Below are 21,179 nucleotides of genomic sequence, written 5' to 3'. Positions count from 1 at the left end.
GCCCGGATGCAGGACTCGATCCCAGGACCCTGGGATCATGACCTGAGCCAAAGGCAGACGCCCAACCATCTGAGCCACCCAGGTGCCCATGGACTTCAGTATTTCTTTTAAGGTAGGTTGGCTAGCAATAAATTTTGTCAATTGTCTGGGCATGCCATTATTTTGCATTTATCTTGACAGTTTTGCTGGATGTAGAATTCCTGGTTGGTAGTTCATTTCTCCCCAGTACCTCGAGTATGTTACTCACTGCCTTCTGGCCTCTACTGTTTTTTTTTTTTTTTTTTTTTTTTTGGCCTTTACTGTTTCTGATGAGAAGTCAACAGTTAATTACATTGTTCCCTTATATGAATCATATTTTCTCACTTTCAAGAATTTCCCACGAGTTTGACTTTAAAGTATCTAGGTGTGGTTCTCTTTGTGTTTATCCTGGGTTTTACTTAAGTTCTTGGATTTGTGGGTTAATCTTTTCATCACATTTAGGAAATTTTCAGCTATTATTTTTCCAATTATTTTTTATGCCCTGCTCTCCCACCTCCATTGTGCATGTTGGTATGTTTGATGCTGCTGTCCCATAGAGTTCAATAAGAAGCTTGCCTTTCATGAAATGGAGCCCTCTCTTTTAGAAGTATTTACTTTTCTGATTGCATTTAATTTTTAAAACTTAGTTCAGGGCTGGGGCGCCTGGGTGGCTCAGTCGTTAAGCGTCTGCCTTCAGCTCGGGTCATGATCTCAGGGTCCTGGGATCGAGCCCCGCATCGGGCTCCCTGCTCAGTGGGAAGCCTGCTTCTCCCTCTCCCACTCCCCCTGCTTGTGTTCCCTCTCTCACTGTGTCTCTGTCAAATAAATAAATAAAATCTTAAAAAAAAAAAAAATTATAAAACTTAGTTCAGGGCTGCCTGGGTGGTTCAGTTGGTTAAGTGTCCGACTCTTGATCTCAGCTCAGGTCTTGATCTCAGGGTTGTGAGTTCAAGCCCCATGATAAAATAACAAACAAAGAAAACCCCAAACAACTTAGTTCAGTGGCTATTAGTTAAAAATGTGATATTATATTCTTTCTTTTAGAAATAGTGATAGTACCTAGGTTTTTGTTCTGCATACATAGCAACATAAGAGATGACAAAAGTCAAAATAAAAATTCTTTCAAATACAGTGATTAGAAGGGAAAACAAGGTGTTCCTCTTGAGGAACAATGTTTATGAAACCTTATATGTAATCTTTAATGAAGAAGGCATATGCATTATAAAAAAGGGGTCTTTATGGGTAATGTGGAGATGGCTACATATGCTTTGTTAAGAATGCTGTATCTTTTAACATACAGACTTCAAATACTTTTCAGCTACACTTACGAGCATTTAAAAAAAAATGGAGCTACGTCAACTAAAGGATGACCAATAAATATAATTAGTTCATCAACACAATAAGGTAACAGTGATGAAAATACTTTACCTCATATAGTCCAAATACTGTTAATTTCCATTTACATATTTGAAGACAAATGTGTAATTACCGAACAATGTATAGCACAGAAACAAGAAAGTGTTGTAAGTCTAGTTATTTTGATGTTTTTCTAATACACATAATTATCAACAATTTATTATAAAAACCTACATATACAATTAAAAAATAATCAAGTCTTTTAAAATATAATTAGAATGAAATGTGTAGAAAGAGACATTTCAAAGTCATAGCAGTTACTACTATTACAATATTTAATCATTTTTACAATAGGTCTGCTGTTCCATTTCAATTAAATTCATTCTCATAACCATCACATTTCTTGCTGAATTTCAGTTAAAGCAAAAGCAAGTTGCCTAATTTTTTCTTCCATTGCTTTTTTGTTCTTGCATGTTTCCTGAAGAAGTTCACGCATTTCTTCTTCAACTCGATGAACCTAAATCAACATGTAAATTTTGCATTTAAATTTTTTAAAGAAAATATATTTTAAAAATGCATTCTGAAAGAAAAAGTCAAACTTCACTCTTATGAATTTTATAACTTGTGGTATTCATTTAAAGCAAAGAGGTATGTATAATGTAACTTGTTCAAATACTAATACTGTACACAAAGTACTTACATTTATATTGTCTAGATCTCACAGGTTCTTATGATGAGCACATGGTAATTTATCTTAACTGTATTTTAGAGCTTAGAAAATTTGTTCAAGGTTGTGCAGTTTCTCAGTAGCACATATGAACAGAAACTCAAGTCTTCTGACTTAATCTTTCCACTGTTCTGTGCTATGTATGAATGAGGAGTCATGAGTTCAACTAAAACATCAGTTCCTTACAGACTTTTAAAACTGAAATAACCTCCCTTCCCAAAGAAACGCTTTAATCTCGTCTACTGCATTTCTAAAATTCCTCTTGGTTATAAATTACCGTCTTTTTGAGAGATAATTTTATCATTCCTTCCTAACCTATATTCTCCTAGGATTCTCTGTATTGTATACTATTAATTTTTGCTTGAAACTCTCTATCCTATGATACATTCCTAATAGTGCTATCAACATGACCATTCCTTTCTGTTTACTTCCCTCTTCTGAATCTCTAATACAGACTTCCTAGTCTTTTTCCCTTAGAAAACTATTTCTCCTAATTTATCATCTTTATGTAATAATTTGTAATTTTTTCATGATTATCACACTTAAGCCCTGGTGCCATTTCTGTAACTCTCTAACATCCCTTTGCTATTACACCATATTGGCACCAGAGGTCCAAAATTAAACTCAGTATTTTCCTTTCAGCTAAGGACCTAATCTTATGCTTTATTTGGTATTACCTGATGCACCCTTGTTAACACTTGGTAGATTTTAAAGAAAACTTCTGAAACATCTGTTGACCTGAAATAAAATAAAGAACTACATTTTGAACAAGTTATACTTCCTTATTTATTGTCATTATTTCCAAAGACCTTGTTGCTTTTTTTTTTCCACAAAGACTCTTGAGGGTTATGTCACCTAATCACACAACTGTCATTATAATTATATGGAGTTACTCTTTCTGTTTATGAACTCTTTCCCAGTTAGATGATTTTCAATCTCTGTCTCACAGATATCTCAGTTTCTTACTGCTGCTTCAGGATCAAGGGAAAATGGAAATTTCCAACTGTCCACTCACCTAGTGGATCTCAACAGAGGGGTCATATCAAACCAAACAGGGGTTACCTGTTGTGTTTTAAAAACACCTAGGTCTAACCAGAGACTTAGGAAATGAAAGTCTCTGAGGGGGAAGCTCATGCATGTGTATTATTAAAAAGCTCTATAGGTGATTCTGATGTCTACCTCTGATTTAACATCATCCAAAGTTCCTCTGTCAATGATATTAAATGAAATCTTGATATTAAATGATATCATTCAAGATCATCAGTGATAGTCTTAAAGCCTAATTAATAAAATACTCTTTGGAAACTTTTCCCAAAGTAATGATGGATTGTACTTTTTATTTATAGTACCTTTAAATTTGCAGAATCAATGTATTTCTGCTTTTCACTTGCCAGTTGTATTATTTCAGCGTGATGAGCTTCAACAATTGCATCAACTTGTTTTTTAAAGGCATCATCCATACTATGAAGCTTTTCCACCGCATCCCTTAAAAATAAAACAAAAACTATGTATCTTTGTGCATAAAAATTAGGATTTTTTCTTCTTAGATGGTAACTCTTATATTCATATTTTAATGGAAGTATAACTCCATTAAGTGGCAAAGGGCTATCTTGGGTTCATCATCTAGCGGAATCTGTTAATAACACAACAAGGTAGGGTAAAATCAATGAAAATTTGTTACACTTTCACCCTCTAAAAGTTAGAGTACTCGGGTTCTCATTTATTTTGAGTCTAATGATTTATAAGCACATTCACAGATGACTATTATCAATCTCTTTTTCCCCAGGGGTTTGTAGTATGCTAATTTGAGAGGTATACACTATAGGAAGGTTTAAGTTTATGAATATGTATTGTATGTCTGACTTCTCTATGTTAATGCTTAACAGATAATACTCTATGTTAATAAAAACATTAAATAGTATTCACAAAATTTATTGTTAAAAGTTTCTTAGAGGCAAAGAACCAATTCCTTTATATTAAATGTGAATAATTTTATTAAAAAAGTTAAGTCCATAATGAACACATTTTCTGCTTTTGGTATAGCCCATAGTAATAACGGACTGAACATTAGGGTCCATGAATCAAGTCTTTTTTATTCCCAGTTGCAACACTTAGTAGCCATATGACTTAAGGGCAAGTTACAAACTCTGCATTTAAGTTTTTCAACTAACTATAAAACAGGATAATCCTACCTGCTCTGCCAACCTCACAGAATTACTGCTGGGTTCAAATTAAGATATAAGAAAAAAAATCAACTTATATATTATAAAAGGCTATATAAAGGTTTTTATTAAAATTCTATTAAGTCAAAAATCATATATACTAATCTTAGTCATAAAAGCATTAATGTATAAAATAAAAAAAATCAAGTCTTTACTGTTTTGTGATTAACACAATAAAAAATGTAATGTAAGAGATTCTGAAAACTATCAGACTTTATGATTTATATTAAAGTTTAGGAACTGCTATTTATCAGAAATGATTATTTCTTTTAGGATATAAAAGACTCCAAATTATGACAGGCAAGAGAGAACATTACAACAGGTTCCAAGCCAAAGTCCCTGTATTATTGCTGGTTGAAAGCAAAGTGGAACAGGGTCTGTTAGCAGACAAACAAGTAACTGTATTATCAATTAAAACTTTATCTATAGAGTATAATATTTTTCCGCAGCAATCCTATGTGTCAGGCACTAAGTAACTCATATAAGCCATATATATACATAAATATACATATACACAAAATTTAAACCTCACATCAGACATTGGAGGTAGGAACTATTATCTATATTTTATAGATAAAATGGAAGTAAATTACTTTGCAAATAACTAAGTCCAACATGTGTTTAGTCCTTTTCTCTGTCCTTTTCACATTACCTCAGCCATCCCAATTCAGTATTTATGTTTAAAGATCTCCCACATACTTTGGGACTTAGTGCTTACTTTTGTAGTTCAATACTTTTGTCTCTTTCTGCTTTAAGTTTCCTTTCCTTGTTTTCAAATTTTTCTTTCACTTCTTTTACTTGCATTTCAAGATGACTTAGAAGCTCTCCTTTATCATGCCATTTCTGATTAAGTGTACTAATATGAAAAAAAAATTTTAAAAATAAAACTGGTTATATGAAATTACTTAGCCACATTTTATTTCTCAACAGGAAATACTATATACCTGTAAGCTTTTCTAATTTCTTCAAGTTCTAATTCCTTTACTTTCAACTGTTGTTTTAGTTTTTCTTTTCTTTCATTGTGTCTTTCCAGTTTTTCAATTATGTCATCCAGTTGTGAAGATTTTTCATCAAGTTGTTCTTGAGTACATTTTTGTATTTCAGTGATCTTTTCTTGTAATATTTTGATTTGTTCTTCTCTTTCTTGTACACACTTCAAGAAAAAAAAATCAGCACTTTACTTTTATTAAATGTCTCATTTCCTAAATTAGATATGGTTTAAAATTATTCTAAAAACTACAAATTAAAAAAATAAATTGAGGGGCACTTGGGTGGCTCAATTAGTTAAGCATCTGCTTTCAGCTCAGGTCATGATCTCGGGTCCTGGCATCCTGGGATCAAGCCCTGTGTCGGGCTCCCTGCTCAGTGGGGAGCCTGCTTCTCCCTCTCCCCCTCCCCGCTGCTTGTGCTCTTTCTAAGTAAATAAAATCTTAAAAAAAAAAAATGAATTTGTTGAGTGTTTTCAAAGAGATTTACAGGACATACCCTTAAGGCAGACGCTTAACCCACGGAGCCACCCAGGTGCCCCTACAGGACATTTTTAAATGACAATCAGTAAGAAACATCACTACTACTTTAAGTACTATTAACAAAAATAAGATTTTTATTCCCTACACATTTTTTATGTCGGTAAATTAGGCAATTATTAATCATAGAGGGAGAGAGAAGGAAAAGAAAGCAGCACAATAAAATTTTCAATTACCACAATTTTGCATTTGAAAAGATGATTTCATGACAGAAACAGAAAACTCTTGAGTGGATGACTGATACAGCAAAGACTGATATTCACAGTATATCACTCATGGCACAAATTAAACTGCTATTTCTACTGTGCTAAACATTAAGTGCTTTCTGCATCAGGATGAGCAAATACTTTACTTCAAAATAAAGTATGATTTTATCACTATTAAAATTTTGTCACATAAAAACAGGTTTTGTATTTCCCAAAACATTTTTTATTCTATCTTCTATACCATAAGCCAGACTTCATCCTGTATTTACATACTATAAATCAGAGGATAATGAAAGATCAAAACTACCATAGGCACTGTTAAAAGTTTGCAGGTACTAGGCCTCTATAGGTTATTTATTCCAGGGAACATTTGTTTGCTTTATGTGGGCATGCCTGGATGTCTGGAATAGCCCTGCAATATACCACCTACTGATATCAGTCTCTGCAAGTGAGAAAAAGACGAAATTGGTAGCTCTGATTTTTACCGTTTCCTCTGCCCCACCCCACCCTTTTTCCTACTTCTGGGAAGAAGATGGAGTAAACAAACAAATACACTTAAGTATGTATTCATAAGTATTATAAGGAGGTGGTTCAATTCCTCAGTGTGTTACATATCTAAAAATTCTAAGCAAAGATGTCAGGTAGTCTTGTAGTCTTGACCAACATCTGCATAAAAGTCATGAATTGTTTATTTTCTCCCCATGACTGTCTGAAGCACTTAAGAGTGAGCAGTCTTGCCACATATTATGGGTGTCCACAAAAGCTATAAAAGAGTCTTATGAAATAATCCTATTAATAAAAAATAACAAACACGGCATCACCAGAGAGTATGTGAGCCATATATACTGAAAAATACCAAAATAATATATGGGGAGGAAACAGAATTTTAAAAAACTTCTGCTTCTGATTTCCATAGTCAGAAGCTAACTATAGAATCTATTTAATTGAAATTATCAAACTCCAAACTGAAAACATTAAACTTCATTATCATGTTCATTTGCCTTTTGCAGACTTGTTCTTTTTACATAAACTTTCAATCCGAACCCCTAGTTTCCCATGATTTTGGGATAGAGACAAGCCTGAGAAACAACATTATCAATAACAAACTTTAAAAGACCTGTAGGATTTCTATTTTATGAACACCTAATTTAACAAATAAGGGTCATTATCCTTTTAGGTATTAGTGATGATGAATTTGCGGCAAACTATCTCTGTATGATTAGTGGGAAAGCACCACTAATACTCATATCTTTGAGGCTGATGCAATGTTCTTTAGAATAAATGTAGTAAATTGTGGGGAAAAAAAATGACAGGCTGACATTTAAAAAAAAAAAAAAACAAAAACCTAAAACTAAAACTCTTCTGTGTTTCAGATCAACTGTTATCATTCATTACTAGTCATTTCCTTCCTGCTCAGAGACTGACAAGAAGGCAGCAGTCTTGGGGCGCCTGGGTGGCTCAGTTGTTAAGCATCTGCCTTTGGCTCAGGTCATGATCCCAGGGTCCTGGGATGAGCCCCACACTGGGCTCCCTGCTCCGCGGGAAGCCTGCTTCTCCCTCTCCCACTCCCCCTGCTTGTGGCTTGTGTTCCCTCTCTTGCTGTGTGTCTCTCCCTGTCAAATAAATAAAATCTTAAGAAAAAAAAAAAGCATCAGTCTTCTGTGGAAGTAGCTTTGTCAAAAACAATGTATTATACCCAGAGTATCATCTGCTTTGCCCTGTGAAACTTAAAAGCAAATCACAAGTCTTTGTGTTTCATATTTAGCTTAACTCAAAGGAAAATATGCTTGGCTAGATTTTTAAAATAAGAAAAAAGGCTTACTGCTAAATAAATTTCAATAATTTTCCCTGCTGCTTGGCATGTATGACATATATATTTGAATTTTTGGATAAACTGAAACCAAATTTCAATTGAGGGAATACCGATATAATTGTTTAGGGTGGTATAGTTCACCCATTCATAGCCTAAATCTAGCTATGGATATAGCAACATTGTGATAAATGTTGATTTTCTGTACTTGATAAAGTTCTCAAGGAATTTTTAAAAAAGTGACTAAGAAAAAGAAAAATAAATCTTAGGCCATTATAGCTACTCTTAAGAATGAGTTCTTTAATGGGTGGTAATCTCATTTAGAAGTTTCTTAACTCTTTTCTCCATTTTTATATTTTAAGAGACAATCTCTTGGAGAAAAATTTGGAGGTCAAAGTTGATTCAGTGCTCACGATAACTAAAAAAATTCCTCTGGAAATTTTTCACGTGACATACTTTGAAGCAAGCAATCCTGTTAGTATCTCTCTTAAGATAGGCCATATTGGGGGACGCCTGGGTGGCTGAGTCAGTTAGGCGTCTGCCCCCGGCTTGGGTCGTGGTCCCGGGGTCCTGGGATCGAGTCCTGCATTGGGCTCCTTGCTCAGTGGGGAGCCTGCTTCTCCCTCTGCCTGCTGCTCCCCCTGCTTGTGTTCCCTTCTCTTGCATGCATGCTCTCTCTCTGACAAATAAATAAAATCTTAAAAAAAAAAAAAAGATAGGCCATATTGGGGCACCTGGGTGGCTCAGTCGTTAGGTGTCTGCCTTCAGCTCAGGTCATGATCTCAGGGTCCTGGGATCAAGCCCCACATTGGGCTCCCTGCTTGGCGGGAAGCCTGCTACTTCCTCTCCCACTCCCCCTGCTTGTGTTCCCTCTCTTGCTGTGTCTCTCTCTGTCAAATAAATAAATAAAATCTTAAAAAAAAAAAAGTAGGCCATATTGAAGAAGAGGGTAAAAAAATGGTTTCCCCTGGGAAATTTATTTTTAAATATAGAATTGCTGGTTTTGTCTTAATTTTGAGATGTGATTTAGCAATACTGGAACATCCTAAACAATGCTCTAAAAGGATATTTTAAACATATAAAACAGGAATTTTCTTAAGATTCCTAACCCTTTATTGACACTACTTTCAGTTATTTCACAGGCCATAATAACATCATCCCATAAAATTCTGAGGTAAAAGTAATTTAAAATTAATAAATAAAAGCCATACAGTCCTTTTAAAAGGCAAAGGGCATATTTCATACAAGGAAACACATGACAATCTGTCCCAAATTCCACAACAGCTTGGATTCATTGAGATAGATATTTATTTGATAATTTGATCCACTGGTTTACAAATCTGCCACATGCTCTTTTCCCAAAATAAAGTATCAAACTTACAGTTTTTAATTTTCCAATGGTTTCAGTTTGGTCTTCTATGATTTTGCACTTAATTCTTAATGCATCATTATCGCATTCATTTGCCTTTCTCAGAGACTCATTCTCTCTATATAAACTTTCAATTTGTGCCTCTAATTTCCCACGATCTAAGGCTAGAGATGATCCTGAGAAATAAACATCATCAGTAATAAACTTTAAAAGACCTTGGAAGATTTGTATTTTATGAACATCTAATTTAACAATGTGTAATACAGTAAATAAAAAGAAAAACTGAATTAAAAAAACAATATAAAGCATAACAGAAAGGAAAGGGGAAGAGAACTGAAAGGTCTTTCAAATACCTATCGTTATTTGGAAAACCTAAAACTAGAAATCAAGAACAAATAACTCAGACATAAAACCAACATCTAGCTATTCATAATTTGTAAAGTATCTACAAATGCCAGAAAACTGTGTCGATTTCTTACTTCATAGTGACGGGAAAAGAAAGGAAACTAAGAGTAAATTAACCTAAATCTAAAGTGGTTTTCATTCATACGCTATCTCACATTTCTCCATGTATAACAAGATAAGTGTTACCAACATTTTTAGGAAAAAACTGAGTATTGTATACCATAGAAATAATTTAAAAGCACTGTATAAGAAAGAATTATTTCAATGACTTAGTTGTAGCACTGTAAAGGTAGACCTGTTCAGAAAAGTAGCCAAATTATATTGGGAAGAAAACCACCAACAACAAAAAAATCAGAGCTGTAACTTCCTAACTAGTGTAAGAAATTCACATCTTAGGAGGCATTTCATTTGGCTGTTTGGCTGGCAAATACCTACTTATCCTTCCATATAAAATATTACTTTCTTTTTTGGTGTGTCTTAGGCAGAGTTAATAAGCCCCTCCTTTTCTCAATACACAGATATGTTCATTTAGAAGAATGGGCTATTTTCACTTTGAAAATTTGAAAATTTTACCCTGTTGTGCCAACTCATGCCCCCATACTTTTCTTTCTGTCCTCAAACCATAAATTAGTGATTCCTTGGCGGCTAGCTCAGAAATAAGCTGGACTTTTTCATGCTTGAGAAGTTCTATTTGAATACTCTTCTGCTTGTCATCTTCAATCAAGATTTCAAGGGTGTTGATTTGATTCTGTATATCCCCAGAAACATGGGGTGGGGGGAAGCAAAGTAATTATTACATTTAAGTGCTTATTTTTTACTTTTTGCATTTTATGAGAAAAAATGTTTAAGCAAATACATAGTAAATGGTCCTAAATTTTACATCAGAAAGTTTTAATTTTATTAGAGACCAATATAGGTTGTAAAATAAAAAGTCAAAATTTAAGAGACTATCCCTTTAAAAACTCTGAATTTTATTCTAGTATCAGTATCTTAAAAGAATAACTATACATGGAATACTCAAAATTTCTTATCAAGCATTTAGATCAATAATCTGAAGGACACTTTCAGAAATTAAGTTCTCTTGGGCAAAATACCACTAATGTTTGAAATTGAGACAAAAGCACTAAAAAAATTTAAAAATTATTACAGCTAGGTATATCTAAAATAACCATGACCACCACAAAATTATCAGCAATTTGCGTGGTGTTTCCCAAAGTCAGGTTACCATCTGAGTATCACCATCACAATTTTTGCTGTATCACTGTACAACTGGCATCTATTTACTTAGTACACTTCTTAAATTCACTTATTTTACTTAAATACTATTTTAGTGTAAGCAATACAATCTGTGAAATTATGGTTTAATCTCCTAGTTATATTACTTTTCTCATACACCTCAGATACATAATTAGCATCATTAGAAGTTTGTAATTGTGTTACTTCCTAAAATTGTCAGGATATACTTGAGACAATGACATAAAAAATTAAAAAGGAAATATAATGTTACAATGTTTTACCTGTAAATTTGCTGCTGTTTCCTGTTTCAATTTCGAAACTTCTGCAAGTTTTGTTTTTTGCTCCTTCACCATACAGGTCAGATCTTTAATTAAAGAGGAAGATTCATTTTCTTTTCGTTGAGCCCAAACAAGAGCATGCTTGCTCTTTGCTAACTCAGTTGCAACATTTTCAAAACCATCTTTAACCTATATTTCAAAATTGCATTATAAATAGCAGTTCTCCAAATATTGAGAAACTATTTGTTTCTGTAGCTGTGTTCTAATAAAACTTTATTTAAAAAATAGGCCCAGGGGCTTTAGTTTGCCAATCCCCACTCTAGTGTAATAGAAGAATTCAGGCTGCCCAATTCCTATTCTAGTGCTCTCTTTACTTGATCATTTATAATCTTAGTTTTTGCAACAGCACTGAAGAATAGCTATTATTTACATGAAGAAACTAAGGTGCTAAGAATTGAAGTAATTTGCTTAAAATCACATAGACAATGTGTAAATAGAACTAGAATTCTAAAATACAGTCCTCTCATCCAAACATATCTCGCTGATTCTGTTTTCAATAAAAAGCTAGATGCCAATTCTTACATCTTTAAATCTTCTGGCTTCAACAGTTAGAGCAATACGGAATTCATTTTCTAAATCCATATACTGTTGGTTTAATGTATCAATTTTTTCTTGGTATTCTTTTATATCTTGCTCATGCTTTCTTTCTTCTTTAGCTACTTCTTTAGCTAAGGCCTCCTGGAACTCAGCATCACTGAGAAACTCCCTTGTTTCCAGTTCTTTCCTGGAATGCAAAACAAATAAAAATCACAGGATGCTATTTAACCTGGAAAGAAAAACTTTCAAGGTCTTTAAATAGTTGTTAAAATAGTCTATATTCTCTGTTTGTAATTTAAGATCAGCTCCTCACTTTGGAGCAAAGAAACTGGCACAGGACGGTAGAGGAAGAATATGAGTTTCATTTGATTGTCTGTTCAGTGGTAATGAGGATAAAAGGAGTATGCCGTATCTAAACTGAGGTAGTCCAGAGTCACTACACGGCTTCTAAAATTCTTTAGGTGCATTTGTAGAAGTCAAATTCTACTTCACTGTGGTATCCTCTACTTTGGCTAAATCTCTGATATACAACGAATACAGTCTGTTACTGGTGGTTGGTTAATAGAAAAAAAATCAGTTAAAGTGTGAAATTATTCACCAATCTTTTGATATACAGGGCAAGTTTTTTTTAATTTAAATGTGAGTTCATTCTTTAGAGTTCTCCACTATTTTTCCTGAGTAAGTCAAACCCATAATACAAAATCCATTATTTCTAGTTTTGGTTTCTTTAAACTAGAACAAGAAGTTAAAATATATTTGTAAAGGAAACTCAGTGCAAAACTTTAATTTTTACAATTATCTCCCCCAATCTTTTATAGTCATTCTGCCCCTGCACACGATGACAATCTTCCCCAGAACATCAAAATTTAATTTATAATTAAAAATCTCACTTATGTAAGGGTAAAAACAAAACAGGTTTTTGGAACAAACACAATTAACCCATGGCAAATACACAATTCAACTGGTAGGGCAGTAAGTAGATAACCAGCTGCAAGTTTTCAAATTATGGTAGATTCCAGAGAACAGGGCTGGCACACTACAACTGATAGGCCAAATCTGGCCTGAGACTTTTTTTGAGAAATAAACTTTTATTGGAACACAGCCATGCCCATTTGTTTACATATTCCCTACGGCTACTTTTTTTACTACAAAAATATAGTTTGGTATGGCCTGAAAAGCCTGAAATATTTTCTATGTGGCCCTTCACAGAAAAAGTTTGTTGACTCCTGCACTTCAGAGAATAAAGACTATAGATTAATAGGTAGTTACTTGGAGGTCAATTAAAACAGTTTTCTCCGTATTACAATGACCAACTTTTGGGTGGATTTGGAAAAATACAAAATAAACTTTACTGTTATAAGCTCTTACCTCAATAAAGCCACCTATTTGTTTTTAAGCTACTAGTTCTTAATGTAAGACTGATTTTAACGCATAAACATGTTATTTTTCACAAACTAATTGTTAGATTTCACCACTGATCAATCAGTCTAGTTTTAGGTAAAGGAGTAGGGTAGGGAGAAGAAATTTCCTTTTCCTATTTTTAAATGTCATTATTTGGGGCGCCTGGGTGTCTCAGTCAGTTAAGTATCTGCCTTCGGGTTCAAGTCATGATCCCAGGGTCCTGGGACTGAGCCCCGTGACCGGCTCCCTGCTTGGTGGGGAGTCTGCTTCTCCCTGTGCCCCTCCTCCTACTTGTGCGCATGTGCACGCACAAGCACGCTCTCTCTCACAAATAAATAAAAATAAATCTTTAAAAAAAAAGTCATTGTTTTCCTGATATATTTTTCATTTACCTGTGTTCTTGTTCTTTCAATGCAAGAAGTTCATGAAGTTGCTGTACTTGTTCCTTTTCTTGATGAAGAGAAGTTCTAAGTAAGTTTATTTCTGTATCAGCAGCGGCAGCTTTGAGCTCCACCTCTTGGATAAGTCGCATCTGAGTAAATATACACAATTACAGTATTTAGATAATACTCTCCCTGCTTCTATTTTAATGCCAGTTCTCCAAAGAAAAGTGCCTTCTTGACAGGAAATGGTGACTAAGTTGATTTTCAAAATTTCTTAAATTAATGATTCTACGGTCCCATAAAATATAGCCTTAGAAGCATCAAACACACTAGCATTATGTATAGCTTAATTACATCATAGATCTCAATTTCCACTCAGAAAGTATGAAAATGAAATCTTCAGGCTCCCCAAAGACTTTTAAAACCTGGCTCTCAGAATACAAGCCTAATCACCTACAATATTTCCACCAACTGTTCTTATAACTGCTTTGTGAGGGCTAGTCAGGAATAATTCCACAGTGAGGTGGGGGCAGGTGGGGGCAGGCGGGGGGTGCGCAGATGTGTGTGTCCTCAGTCCTGGCTGGCTCAGTTGGTAGAGCACGCGACTCTTGATCCTGGGGTTGTAGGTTTGAACCCCATGTTGGGTGTAGAGACTACTTAAAAATAAAATCTTCAAAAAGAAAAGAAAGAATTCCACAGGAACTGTTACATTAAAATTAATTTTTGCATATACCCTAATATCTTTTAAGTTTACTCTGTAACAATATAATTTGTTTCAAGATAAAACTATGAATTTGTGTTACTTCATATGACGGATAGATTAAAAGAGAGAATACCTGTGCTGCTTGCTGTTGCCCTTTTTGCCTCTCCATTTTTTCTAATGCTTTTTCCAGGGTTCTTAAGTGTCTAATGTGATCCTCTTGTTGATCTCTTGCTTTAATTAATTCAATAGTCAGTTTTTTAATTTCATTTTGAAGTTTGTGAACCATAACTTCGAGTTGTACTTTGGAATTTCTCTCTTTAAAAATAATTTCCCTTAGCCTAAAGCAGAAATCAAATGTGGCTTTAAGTATATATTATGCATACAAAAGGATAAAAACTGTAGTTAACATTAAAGGTTACAATAAAGAGGAAGATTTGAGGTATGTTTCAAACACTCATTAGACAAAAATGGCTGAAAAACAGTGTAATATGCTTCTCTCCCATCCCTGAAACTAACACTGTGCCCAAAGGGAAAACATTCTGTATAAATTAATGAAACTTTATATGAATTTTACTATTCAATAGCAAAACTTTACTGAACACCTAATTTGTTTCAGACACTGTGCGAGGTGTGGGCTTAAAAGCAAACAAGATGGATTAAGATAAAGCCTGTGCCTTCAAGGAGTTCAACATCTAGGAGAGGGAACAGACATGGATACAGTTATAAAGGGGTAAGAGAGAAATGATATATAAATAGATGACTGTAAGTCAACTTAGACTTCCCTGTATCTTCCCAGACACAAAATACTGATCCTAGCTTTCTATCAGTTAAACCCTTTGATTACAATCAGAAACTTTTTTTTTTTTTAAGATTTTATTTATTCATTTGCAAGAGAGACAGAGAGAGAACAAGCAGGGGGAGAGGCAGACGGAGAGGGAGAAGCAGACTCCCTGCTGAGCAAGGAGCAGATGCGGGACTCGATTCCAGAATCCTGGGATCATGACCTGAGCTGAAGGCAGACGCTTAACCATCTGAGCCACCCAGGTGCCCTACAATCAAAAACTCTTAACTACTTAAATTAAAAGGGAGAATTTATTGACCTACATAACCAATTCAGAGGATGGGGTGCACTATTCTGAGGGACCACTGAAACCATGAAGACCATAAGTGTTCTCTATGATTCTCTACAGGCTGGTTTCCATTTCTCCTACTGTAGGGTTCCTTGTAAAGTATGATGGAGAGAAGGAAAAAGCTATAAACATCCCTGGGCTCACATTCTAACAGCTCTAGACCAAATAGAAAAGATTATCTTCCTCTAGTTCAATTTAGAAGAGTTCTAGGAATGGCTCTGATTAGTCCAATTTGGTTCATATGTCTACTGTATGCATGAATCACTGTGGCCATGGACTAAGGCATTATGTTTACCCAGCTTGGGTCTCTAAAAACAAGAGAAAACATGTCAAAGTCTGGGAGAAATTTCAATTATAAGGCAAACAAAACTAAATTAAAGAAAAACAACTGCTAGAACACTCAGGCTTAGCCTCATAAAATCACATCTTTCTGGGAGGAAGAAAAGGAAGATGCATTCTCTCTCTTGCATGATTCAGGTCACAGGGACTCTATACATCTACTATCGCACTCTATATTAGCTACTTAGGTACCTAATGAGGTAGTCAGAGATTGTTAATTTACCCATCTTGTTTCTTTACCCCGGTCTAGCATCTTCTTTTATCAAAGATAGCAATTCCCAAAACAAGTAAGGGAGGAAGTTGGTGGGTGGTGGTAGAAGGACCAGTAATAGTATGGTCCTTATGCATACTATGCATCATAGCTTGCATAATTGAGAGGGTCTCATAGAATGATGGGTATTATAATTTTCCTTATAATCCGTAGGTACAAAGTATGAGAAAAATAGGTAGTGGGGGATAGAAAATACATGAGTACCACAAAATTTTACTAGCTAAATGCCTAAAAGAACCTAAGAATTGGGTTGGGAGCTGTGTACATCACTTACTTATCTATTAAGATTGGGAATTTATCCACTGTATAAACAGACAGGAAATGGAACTGAGAGCAAATTCCCAAACCTTATTTGTTGGCAAATACTAAATCTAGAAACACAGTGCTCATTCAAGAATAAGGGATAAAAATCAACAAGAACTCTATGGAAAGGTCTTGCAACGCTTTGAGGAAAAATACAACTTTTTTTTTTAATTTTATTTATTTATTTGACAGAGAGAGACACAGTGAGAAAGGGAACACAAGCAGGGGGAGTGGGAGAGGGAGAAGCAGGCTTCCTGCTGAGCAGGGAGCCCGATGTGGGGCTTGATCCCAGGACCCTGGGACCACAACCCTAGCCAAAGGCAGATGCCTAATGACTGAGCCACCCAGGTACCCCGAGGAAAAATATAACTTTAGAAATAATTACGTACAAGAAGCAGAAGATAAAGGTTACTGTAATTTCAGAAAACCAGTATTCTCACAGAATGGAGTAAGACAAAAATGTATTAGAGAATATATACAGAAAAAAAACAGATAAAATAGGCAATGGAATGGGTAAGATGGAAAAGCAGAAATACCAGAATTAAGAAACTTGGGTTATCTGATACCAAAACCCACTGTAGAAAACATGCAACAGAGACCAAATATGACTCACAAAGCTGAAAGTTTGCCAATCCCTATTCTTCATAGAAACCAACACTTTACCGAAAAAGAAAAAATGTCAATCCCTGTTCTAGTCTTTTGCTCTTCTTCACTTATTATACCTATTTATCGACCTAACACTTCTCAGCTTGAAGGCACAAGGAAGTGTACATAACAAATTTATTTGTTATATGTACATATATATATATATGTATATATATGTACATATATATGTACATAAAAAGCATTAAATCTTTAAATGTGTATGTATATGTATGTATATATATACATGTATGTATATATACATACGTGTGTGTGTGTGTGTGTATATATATATATACATAAAGCATTAATCTTTAAATAAAATTAGTTCAAAACAAACTAAAACCACATACACTGTTTTTGATCTTATTACACCTAGTGTAAACTAAGGTATTCCAGTTCCAAGTTTAGTATTCTTTGCACTAGGAGAGATCTTTCTGTTTACAGACTTTTCCCTTACCTATCTGTGGTGAGTAGAGCCAGGCTATGAATATCTTTTTTTTCATTTGCATGTTTGTGTAGTTCAGCAATATAATCCAAAAGTTTCTTTTCAGCTTGTTCAGCTTTCCATCTCTTCTCTCTCTCTTGGTCTAGTTGTTCAACAAGTGTCTGGAAGAAAACAAAAGTGTTATATGAACCTGCAAAAGTTACTGAACCTCTCATTGCCTCAATTTTCTCATTTATAACATAGGAATAATAGTTATTTAATTCAAAGGGTTGTGGTAAGAATTAAACAAATTAATGAAAGTAAAGTATATAAAACAGTACCTGGTACATAATAGCTACTCAATAAATGTTAGCTGCTATTACTGTCCTAGTGATGATTATTATTTTTCAAACATTAAAGCCACTATACTTGAGAACAGGGGGAGGAAACCAATGGCATGAAAGGTTTGAAATTGTTAAAAAAGTCATTATACTACTGGAAGAACAGTGCACATTACAACTGAAAGTGTAACTAGCACTTCATAAGTAAAACAAGGGCAAGCTAATATGAGAAAAATATACATCAACGTGTACTAAAAATTCTTAACAACATGAGAATTATTAAGGCAAATACTGAAGAATATTTAAATTCCTGAAGGCCTTTTTTTTTTTTTTTTGGTTTTGTTTTTTTAAAGTAAGCTCTGTGCCAAACATGGGGCTTGAGCTCATGACCCGAGATCAAGAGTCTCACGCTCTGCCAACTGAGCCAGCCAGGTGCCCTTCCTAAAGGCCTCTTAATCCGAGATCGATGCATCCAAAACTGGGTTTCAGAAGAGTATTGATATTAAACACATTTTTTGAGTGTATACAGAAGTTCCTCTGAGAAGACCATATTTTCCTTAGCTATGGATCTGAGGGTCTGAGACCCAAAAGTTTGAAACCATTGCTTTAAGAAATAAGAACTTGAGGGCGCCTGGGTGGCTCAGTTGGTTAAGCGACTGCCTTCGGCTCAGGTCATGATCCTGGAGTCCCGGGATCGAGTCCCGCATCGGGCTCCCTGCTCAGCGGGGAGTCTGCTTCTCCCTCTGACCCTCTTCCCTCTCGTGCTGTCTCTCACTCTCTCTTCATCAAATAAATAAATAAAATCTTAAAAAAAAAAAAAAGACTAATTTAAAAAAAAAAAAAAGAAATAAGAACTTGAGGGGCGCCTGGGTGGCTCAGTCATTAAGTATCTGCCTTTGGCTCAGGTCATGATCCTAGAGTCCTGGGATCGAGCCCTGCATTTGGCTCCCTACTCCGCGGGAAGCCTATTTCTCCCTCTCCCAGTTCCCCTGCTTGTGTTCCCTCTCTTGCTGTGTCTCTCTGTCAAATAAATAAAATCTTTAAAAACAACAAAAAAGAAACAAGAACTTGAAAATTTTGATCTGTTTTTTTTCCTCCACAAACATATAACAAATGATTTCACTAAAATCTGACCTTAGATAAATGTGTAATTTCCATTCCTTTACAACTTACAAAAATATACAAAATCTGGAAGTCAGGAAGGGAAAAATAACCCAATCTATCACCCTAGTAAAATTATATTCAATATTTTTTGCTCATAAAAACATGATTTTATTGAGACTAATTTCGTATTTAAAACTAAGATTATTCACATTCATTTTTTTTCTTAATCTTTCTCTTTTTTTAAGTAGGCTCCACTCCCAGTGTGGAGCCCAGTGTGGGGCTTGAACTTACCACCCTGAAATCAAGATCCAAGCTGAGATCAAGAGTCAAACACTTAACCGACTGAGCCACCCAGATGCCCCCTTAATCTCTCATATCATACCCGGTAAGTGGTGTCTTCTGAGCTACTGTTGTCTACTTTAATGATTTCAGTCTTCTGTTCTTCTGATTCTTCTAACATATTACAGTTTGCTAAAGATGATCTTACATATAAATCTTTACAGAAAGTTGGTTTCATTTTACGATTACAGCTGAAAAGAGTAAAACATAGGTAATAACCCAAAGAAACGTACAGTTATTTATACTAGTTTTCACAACTGAGGTAACGACAGTTTATCAGTGAAAGGGATCCTTTTGAATAAATTTATATAAATATACTGAACAAATTTGAGTCAACAGGGCTGAAAAGTCAAATCTCTGACATTAGAAAAGTAAGAAATATCACTCTGAGAAAGCTTAAAGGACCAAGCCAACAGTATTAACTTCTGTGTGCCTTATTTGAATTTCTAAAACTAAAACAATTACCTCATAAAAGCGTTGTTTTTATTGTGGTGCTTAATAGTCTGAATAGTTTTGGAATAATATGGGATTTTTGATCTTCGAGGAATTCTTCTATTACATTCTTTTCTGTTGCCATAGTCACTTTCAGAAGTCATATCTGTATCTCTTTTTGGTCTGAGATCTTTCTCAGGAACATTATCTATTAAAGAATCAGAAGTCTAGAATAAAAAAACCAACAAAAGTTTGTTAAAAGTTCAGTTCAGTATAAAAGATTTAAATGTGAAATTTCCTAAAACATTATGACTTTTTACAAGATTAAGGTTCATAAACTAGGTATGTTCAGAATTAAAGACAGGAATTTAGCTTCTGGTATGGACAAATAAGTTCTTATGAGGTTGACTCTCAAGATAGCAATGATAAAGTCTAGGAAAAGTATAAACAAACAACTATGAACAAAAACTATTTGGAGGCCCTGGACAGTGAACAAAAGCAGGCTTATTCTAGAGAGGAGCTGAGATTTGGAAAAAATGACCAGAACAGGGTGTTTCTGTTTTTACGGTTTTTCACTCGAGAGCTTACCACAATCAGCAGTACATAGGGAGTCTTTTTTTTATATATTTTATTTATTTGACAGAGAGAGACACAATGAGAGAGGGAACACAAGCAGGGGGAGTGGGAGAGGGAGAAGCAGGCTTCCCGCCGAGCAGGGAGCCCAATCCGGGGCTCGATCCCAGGAATTCTGGGATCACGACCCAAGCCGAAGGCAGACGCCTAATGACTGAGCCACCCAGGCGCCCCAGTACACAGGGAGTCTTAAAACTAAGGTAGAAAAACCACAGACTTTTGGGCCTGAGGAATCATTGGCCAGTACAGACTGTAAGAAGCCCAGTTACAGGATTAAAAAAATGAACTGCTGCCTTAGAGACAAATTTATAGTTTAAGTGAAATCAAGTTAAATGCTTGCTATGACAAAAGTATCAACATTCTTTGGAGGGCTATAATAGCATCTAAAGTCTCCAAAACATAACATTCACAACATCCAGGATAAATTCCATAACTACTCAATATAGGAAGAACCAACAAAATATGATCTATTCTCAAGGGAAAACACAATCAATAGAGACCTAACCTGAGAGGACCCAAATGTTCAAATAAGCAGAAAAGAACAATGGTATATTACTCAGCTATAAAAAAGAATTATATTGCCATCTGTGACAACATGGCTGGACCTAGGGTAGTCTCCTAAGTGAAATAAGTCAGAAAAAGAAACACTGTATGATTTCATATATAAGTGGAATCTAAAAAACAAATGAACAAATATACAAAAACCATAAACAGACCCATAAACACAGAGAACAAACTGGTGGTTGCCAGAGGGGAGGGGATGAAGGGGTGGGCGAAATGAATGAAAGAGATTGGAAGGTACAGGTTTCCAGTTATGGAATGAGTAAGTGAGAATAGGGAATATAGTCAATGGTACTGTAATAGTATCGTATGGTGACAGATGGTAGCTACAATTGTGGTGAGCATAATATACAGAGTTGTCAAATCACTATGCTGTACGCCTGAAACTACGTTACTATGAAACTATAAACTACTGTTTAT

At 34.9% G+C, this 21,179-nt stretch overlaps 1 protein-coding gene across 4 annotated transcripts in view; it reads right to left on the bottom strand.

The window, feature by feature from the left end:
• Positions 1-895: 895 nt before the first annotated feature.
• The window catches only part of LRRCC1 (leucine rich repeat and coiled-coil centrosomal protein 1), a 41,816-nt gene continuing 21,532 nt past the window's right edge, over positions 896-21,179 (bottom strand). For 3 of the 4 annotated variants that reach the window (XM_027626118.1, XM_027626137.2, XM_027626147.1), the window contains 13 exons: positions 19,599-19,792; positions 19,177-19,324; positions 17,383-17,531; positions 14,371-14,575; positions 13,544-13,683; positions 11,736-11,937; positions 11,157-11,342; positions 10,213-10,387; positions 9,247-9,410; positions 5,268-5,476; positions 5,042-5,179; positions 3,451-3,586; positions 1,692-1,891 (listed from right to left, as the gene is read on the bottom strand). In XM_027626118.1, the coding sequence (XP_027481919.1) occupies positions 1,769-1,891; positions 3,451-3,586; positions 5,042-5,179; positions 5,268-5,476; positions 9,247-9,410; positions 10,213-10,387; positions 11,157-11,342; positions 11,736-11,937; positions 13,544-13,683; positions 14,371-14,575; positions 17,383-17,531; positions 19,177-19,324; positions 19,599-19,792 (2,169 nt within the window). In that variant the 3' untranslated portion in view covers positions 1,692-1,768. Of the gene's footprint in view, positions 1,892-2,778; positions 2,840-3,450; positions 3,587-5,041; positions 5,180-5,267; positions 5,477-9,246; positions 9,411-10,212; positions 10,388-11,156; positions 11,343-11,735; positions 11,938-13,543; positions 13,684-14,370; positions 14,576-17,382; positions 17,532-19,176; positions 19,325-19,598; positions 19,793-21,179 lie in introns of all 4 variants that reach the window. The other variant, XM_027626127.1, reaches the window with a different exon arrangement.

This window comes from Zalophus californianus, chromosome 4 (assembly GCF_009762305.2).
Source record: "Zalophus californianus isolate mZalCal1 chromosome 4, mZalCal1.pri.v2, whole genome shotgun sequence".
NCBI lineage: Eukaryota > Metazoa > Chordata > Mammalia > Carnivora > Otariidae > Zalophus > Zalophus californianus.
Note: the sequence above shows the minus strand (reverse complement) of the source record. Positions and strands in the feature narration are given on the sequence as shown.